At 39.6% G+C, this 7,301-nt stretch overlaps 1 protein-coding gene and 1 long non-coding RNA gene across 2 annotated transcripts; one reads left to right on the top strand and one right to left on the bottom strand.

Moving 5' to 3' along the window:
* Positions 1-790: 790 nt before the first annotated feature.
* Positions 791-3,127, top strand: LOC120273636 (transcription factor MYB61-like). Its single transcript, XM_039280312.1, has 3 exons — positions 791-1,358; positions 1,499-1,628; positions 1,796-3,127. The coding sequence occupies exons 1-3, from the start codon at positions 1,226-1,228 to the stop codon at positions 2,769-2,771; spliced, it is 1,239 nt and encodes a 412-aa protein (XP_039136246.1). The 5' UTR covers positions 791-1,225; the 3' UTR covers positions 2,772-3,127.
* A 2,007-nt stretch (positions 3,128-5,134) lies between these two features.
* On the bottom strand, positions 5,135-6,849 carry LOC120273637. Its single transcript, XR_005540582.1, has 2 exons — positions 6,521-6,849; positions 5,135-6,315 (listed from the first exon to the last, which is right to left on the bottom strand). It is a non-coding gene; the product is annotated as an uncharacterized LOC120273637 (long non-coding RNA).
* Between the last annotated feature and the right edge of the window lie 452 nt (positions 6,850-7,301).

Raw genomic sequence — 7,301 nt, 5'->3', positions numbered from 1 at the left:
CTACCGTATCTTCTCTTGGGAAATACATGGTATATATGTGTGTATATATAGTTCATTCCATTTAATGAAAAAAAATTCCAAAGTGATCATAAATTTAGATAGTTAACCTCAAAGATAGAAAAGGACTCCTCCTCCGTCTCCATAAATTACCCAGGTATAAATTCATAACAAGTGTGTCTTATTTTTCATGCCAGAGCCATTTAGGAGCAGACGGAAAAGGTATGCATAATAATATATTGGCAAAACAGCCAACGACACGGGTCACCGATAGAGCTCTCACCGAGTGGTGAGAGTTCGATTCTTAGCTGAGGGCACATTTCTGGAAGTTGTGAATAGTGGTTGTGTACGGGTGGTTCCAGCGTCCACGTGAGCGCGGCCCCGTCCCCACTTGTTCCACCGAGACTTGTGCACGTCTCTGGGGTCTCTAGTGGGTTCGCCCCGCTCCTCTTCCCAAAAAAACAATAATATACTGGCAAAACTATTGGCTAATCATGGGGATAAATATATATATATATATATATATTTATTGACATGACAAATGAACCTTGGCCAGATGTTGTGGCTGCCGGGTGCCTTTTTGTATTGTGACTATGTAAGAGATTCTTGTGATTCTTGTGAAAGTGAATAGCAGTCAAATAAATAATACTCAAGATGATGAATGATGATGAAATATATATATATATATATATATGTATCTCTTTCATTCAACGTACGACGCTTGGTCTTAGCCTTCCATTTATTTCAAATGTTATATTTACTGGTGTTTGTCACATTGTATTGCATAGACAGGTAGATATTTCCTTCTCTGTTGAAAATTAAGATACAAGAACAAAGAGTTGTAGTCCCTACACAAGGGTTCAGCAAAGAGACATTAATTCCGAGAGGAAGACGAGACATCTGAAACTCAGATAATTAACCTCCTCCTGGCTCCTTCTTCTCCTTCACCTCCTCCCCACCTTTAAAAGAAGAAGAAAACAGAGAAAAGTAGAGAGGAAGGAAAACCTCAAACTCCAATCACACCCACTTGATTGTGATTGTGACACCTCGCTCTATCTCTATCTCTATCTCTATCTCTATCTCCATCTTCTGCTTAGCTACACTTCCTCTCTCAACTAGCCTCTTCCCCAGTCTTCTCACTCTCTGCTCCATTTTCTCTTCACCTCCATCCACAGGCCACACACACACACACACTCAACTTTATTAATTTCTTGTGTGCATTGCTCCCATGGGAAGGCACTCCTGCTGTTATAAACAGAAGCTGAGAAAAGGACTCTGGTCTCCAGAGGAGGATGAGAAGCTCTTGAGGCATATCACTAAATATGGCCATGGCTGCTGGAGCTCAGTCCCCAAGCAAGCAGGTAAATTCTCTGTTTCAATAATCAACATCCAGAGAAGAACAATGCACTCCAAGAAGAATGGTCTTAACTTTCTATCAGTTTTTTCTCTTTTGTTTTCAGAGAAAAGATTAATTGATATGAAAAATTTTGTTTCTTTGCAGGTCTTCAGAGATGCGGAAAGAGCTGCAGGTTGAGGTGGATAAACTATCTGAGACCTGATCTCAAGAGAGGTACATTCTCACAGCAGGAGGAGGATCTCATCATCGAACTCCATGCAGTCTTAGGCAACAGGTAGTACCTTACCTACTACTACAATCACTAGTACTGATCATCATCATCATCATCATCATTTTCATCATCCAACTCAAACTATATATATATATATATATGTACACTTCAGCTGCTCAAAATTGTTCTTCTTCTGTGGTTGCTGTTGTTGTTGTTGTTGGGCTCTTCAGGTGGTCTCAGATTGCGGCACAGTTGCCAGGAAGGACAGACAATGAGATCAAGAACCTGTGGAACTCTTGCATAAAGAAGAAGCTGAGGCAGAGAGGCATTGACCCCAACACCCACAAGCCCCTCACTGAGACCAATGAGCCTGGAGAAGATATTAAGGCAGCTCCGCCCAACAGCAGTGACAACAAGTCCAGCTCCAAGCAACTACAACTCCTTGTCTCCACCGAGCCAGCTCCTCCGCCACCACCATTTATGCACTTGGAGGATGGGTACCACCAAGCTGAGTGCTCAACCTCTAATAAGAATTCAATCACAACTACTAAAGAACTTTTTCAGCTGGTCACCTGTCATGAGAGCTCATCCAACTCAATGAGCTATGTCCATCTTCCACAGTTGACAGCATCGAATCCTCTCCTCTGGTTCAGTCAGAACCCGGAGCTCAACTGCAGCAACAGCACAGCAATTCCATCAGCTTCAACAAGCTCAATGATGCTTCCAGTCCCCACCTCCTCTATGGGTCTGATCACTCCACAGTGTATTCCCAGTTATTGGGAAGCTGGTCAACCCAGCAGCAACAGCAGCGGAAGCACCATAAACAGTGCTGCTAATGGAATTGAGTTGCAGAGAGGTGCTGCTTCCTTCTTTGACAACGCTATTTTTCAATGGTCAGACCTGACGCATTCTTCTAAAGAAGCTCAAATCCAACAACCGGAAAGCGAGCCAGAGGACCTCAAATGGTCCGAGTACCTCCAGGGCACGTTCTCAATGTCAGCCGCCATCCATGGCCAAAACCAAAACCAAAACCAAAGCCAAAGCCATAGCCATAGCCAACCTTTGTACAGTGACATGAAAACAGAGAACCAATTTGAAAATATGGATGAGTTGAATTCTTGGCACCAGAACCAGCATCAGCAGCCGCTGCAGCCTCCAGACATGTACGAAAAGGATTTCCAGAGAATGAATATCCACAGCTTTTGAACATGATTTTAACCAGTTCATTGAGGCAAGAGAGGAGGACATATATAAACCGTATACTACAGGGGCAAGTTGAAATCTTTTTTCTTTTTTCTTTTTTTAAACTGAATTTTGATTGTGGATATTTAAGGCTGCATCCGAGCTGTGTGATATGCCATGGATTATCATCCTGTAAATAGGCTTGCGAAAAAAAAAAAGATTAAACAAAACAAGTCGTCCCTTGTTCATCTCTGAAATACTTTGTTGTGCAGTGTGACCAAGCTCAGCCTCAGCCCACCTTAGCTCCTCTCAAGAGTGAAGAGGGTGGGGTAAGTGCAGAATAAAGTTTGTTTGCAATGTTTTTTGCATTTTGTTTTCTACTTGTCTCCATTGTTTTCAAACATAGATATCATCATATCATAGATTGTTTTTCAATCTGTCTTGTAACAATCTCATCTAATCTCTGTTTTTGTTTTTCCTCCTCTATTATTAATTTTCTTTTCCTTATTTTCATTTTTATGGCATGGTGCTTATTTTTTTTTCCTTTTTTTTATTTTTCCTTTTTCACGTCATCAGTGGCATGGATGAAAGCTGTCCATCTCCTGTGACGCCGGCATCAATCTTCATTTGCAAGGTTTTAGAGCAAAGGTCGATTCTATGCTATGCCGCTGGAGACTCATACTCACTCGCCATTCCATAAAAAAAAGTAAGCCACCAAAAAGAAAGTAAAGAATTTATTCAAATCACCTACTAACTTTAGCCCGAGGATAGTGACCCTGAGAACAAAAACACAGCATGTCACCTTGAGACTTTTACCTCTACACCTCATCATAAAGTTTAGAGTAAAACATTAATTAGAGTTGTAGCAAGCAAGCAAGCATCATAGTGCCATCACTATCCAGTGCCTTAATTGTATCAATGTTGCATCTTCTGCGTTTGTGCATGCGTGTATGTGTGTGTGTGTGCGCGCGTGGTTTTATATATTAATACATAATTCTCTTGATGCTGATACTTTCCAAGGAAGAGCCAGAGAAATTAAGTAGCTAGCAAGAAAAGCAGATAAAACTAGTGAGGAAAAGGAAGCCTGAGAGAAAGAGAGAGTAGCAACAGCAGCATCTAGTGCTCTAAACTTAAATATGATGAAACTTGGCAAGCCTCAGTATTCTTGCTACTCTTTCCCTCCTATCTTCTAATGCAACAAATGGGCATTACCAGACATGGTATAAATGAAAGAGATGGGGGCCAATGTGTTAATAGAATTACGTACAACGACTGCTAAAGTTGTGCTTGATCAAATAAATGATGATGCTATCCATTAATTTATTCATTGACTCAATTCATTAGGTGACAATGAAGAACTAAAAAAAGAAGAGGGACTCATTATGCTCTTATGCACCGACTGTTTGATGGTACCTGTCTCTTAAGACAACATGTGAATCTTTTAATTAATCACACAAGTTTATTAATCTCTTAATTAAAGTTCACTTGTTTTTTCTGGGGATATATATATACACACACACAACACAAGCCATCATCCTTCTAATTAGAAATGAAGTGCTGCATAAAGCTATTATTATGATTTTAATTTAGCTGCTGAGTAGAGATAGATAAAAGCATATATACTAGCACAAAAGCTGAAAGAAAGTTTAATCCAGTAGGCATGAATGCATGTGATTTCGGAGAAAGAATGTATAATAGAACTTACAAGTACTCTCATAGACTTGCAGATAAGTAGCAGAGATGGACCACCGGCTCTATCTGTCCAAACTCCAAGAGGATATGAATAGTACAAGAAGCAGAGCATGACTTGTTGCTGTTGCTGTCATTCTGGACTGAAAAATGCACCAGAATTACCACCCAAAAGTAACGCATTAATTAGCTTCGAGCACAAACCTTTTCCTTAGTACAAGAATCAGTTGTCAGCACTAGAGTTCAAACTAGAAAATTGATTAAGAATTTGGAATGGAGGGACCTGGGAATCAAGAGCCTTGGAGAAGAAAATACAACGAAATCAATAATGCTGGGTACAAGCCAAAACCTTTTGTTCTCTCCACTATTCCTGTCTTTGAGGAAGATGACAAATTTCATGAATGTATCTAGACAAAGGTCAGATTAAACAAACACAGGAAGCATCAAGCACTATCTATCTATTTATATATGCATACATAATTGTATGTATGCAAAACAATTCAAGAATTTAACAAAAACAAGAAACTTTATTGGTATAGTTACCACCTCAGTTTCTGCACTTGCTTGCCGAGGAAAAATTCCTTACAAAATTCACTCACTAAGTGACAGTTTCTCATAAATATATTGCAATCAAATAAAGTGCACCTTGCTATTGAAAATCATTCAATTCAGCTCTAATAATGCAACACCAACTCTCATAAATTCAAGTACATTCGGGATTAACAATTTCCTTAATTAGACAAGAGTATGCCATACAATTTGCCTTCCTTTACGAAGTCCTTGACCTTTCAGGTGGTCAGTGAATCAAACACTATCACTTACCAAACATTAATGATAAGTCAGAAAGTAGAGAGGGGAGAGAGGCAGACAGACAGACTGCAAGAGGTTTGAATTGTTTGATCAACAATAGATGCCACACACCATAATCTTTTGTCCTTCAAATCTTGTGAAAAATGGGTTTATATGGGTGCCAGAAGCGATGACCAGACAACAACTGTTGGAACTCGATTCTGGCAAATCGAATGGGTAGATAGGAATGATCACCCAGGATGAGAAGAATAACTTTGCAAAAACGGCCCCCAAGATCCATTGCCATTAGTGAAGGCTGAAGAAATCGAAGAAATCCCAGCAATCATAGAAAACATGTTAATGAGAAGTATAGACATCGCAATGATGAAAAGAGAAGCCCAGCAGAACGCATGCAGCTCCTGGAAACTGATAGGATCAAGAGCAAGACTTGTATTCAATGAACAAACACTCAGACACACAACTGTAACAGCTTCTGAGTTGTATTAGAAGAAGAAGAGATAGAAAATAACAGCTAAAAAAACTGACTTCATTCATTCGTTGATGAACTGGGCAATTATACAAACATCTGATGTGCATGCCAGTAGAGCAGCACAATTAGCACAACCAGAACATCCATACACTTAATACAAACTTACATCAAGTTAACAGTAAAGCATAATAAAAGTACTACAAACATTCACATAAAAACATATGCAGCACAGACAGAGCTTGTTACTGCATATCTGCCCAGCTTCACAGTCCAGTCCACTAGCAACTTGCATTCCCAATTCTCCAGGTTCTCACAGCTGCCTAGTGTCTCCAGGTCCCTCTGATCAAACTTAGACTTCAACAGAAACACCCTTGACAGATTTATCAGTTATCACAGTCAGACCAGTCTTATTACCTAGCAAAATTGTACTGGCCCGCATTAATTGCCACTAAGTGCGACGAAACCCCACTGATCACCCAAAACTGCTGTTTTGTTCACCAATCCATGGCCCCTACACCACTCCACCTCATTTCAAGAACCCAAGAGGCAAAAGATGGAGGAGAAGGTAAGCAAAAGCCAGATGCTTCCATATTTACTTATCTGCAGTTATAAGATATCCAAAGGAGTGTATAACATAAATTAAACATACAAGTGTAAGAACAACCAACAAATAATAAGCTCATGAACTTGCTGCATGTTAGAATAATGAATTTTCCAGTGATAAGGCAGATGGCTGGTATAGTGGAATAGATGACCAAAGGAATTGAAGTGAGAGGATAAATGGTAGCATTAATGGAGGGGATACTTTGTAGTAATCTAAGCTTGCCTCCATACCCATACCAGATTGGGCAATATCTGCAGAGAAGTATATCAACAGAACAAGGGCCCCAATTGAGCACCTGATTAAAGTGGTCTGACAGATTGACTCGTGCAGTTCCTCTAAAAGCTGGAGAGGATGGCATAAACATATCGACCTTCATCCTCTTGAATACATTTCAAAACCTTTAAGGGTGCTCGAATTCAGAGACCCATATTATTGCCTTGATAGTAAGTAAATATAAGTACAGGCCCTCAGTACTGTATGGTGCTTCCTGTGCTTCTAGAAATTGATGAGAAGAAAATAAATTTCAACTGATTGGATCTTAACCAAAGATACCTTGCGTTCAAAGCCAAATATAATTTCGTACTTCTTGTGAATTATGCTTAATAATAAATATCATGTACATGTGGAGTCTTGCCGTGATATATCAAGCAAGTCACAGATGCAAGTCTTGCCTACAAGATGCTCATCATGATAGAAACTTATGCATCCACTTTCATCACCTGCCTATCATTGGCAGCTAACAACTTACTAATTTGTTTACTGAGAGATGCATGGCATCTCATAAAGAATCTCAATGAAATGCTGTATATAGCAGCAAGAAAGTCTTAGATAGTCAGAATGAGACCAGACAAAAGGGTGCATAAAAAATCACAGGCATTTACCTTATCCGCCCATCACTAGAAAAAGCATACGCAAGCTTCCTTGAGGCTGTACCTTTCTATTAATTTAAAAAAGAGAAATGCAGATATACCATGAATAAACT

Source organism: Dioscorea cayenensis, chromosome 12 (assembly GCF_009730915.1).
Source record: "Dioscorea cayenensis subsp. rotundata cultivar TDr96_F1 chromosome 12, TDr96_F1_v2_PseudoChromosome.rev07_lg8_w22 25.fasta, whole genome shotgun sequence".
NCBI classification, from domain to species: domain Eukaryota; kingdom Viridiplantae; phylum Streptophyta; class Magnoliopsida; order Dioscoreales; family Dioscoreaceae; genus Dioscorea; species Dioscorea cayenensis.
Note: the sequence above shows the minus strand (reverse complement) of the source record. Positions and strands in the feature narration are given on the sequence as shown.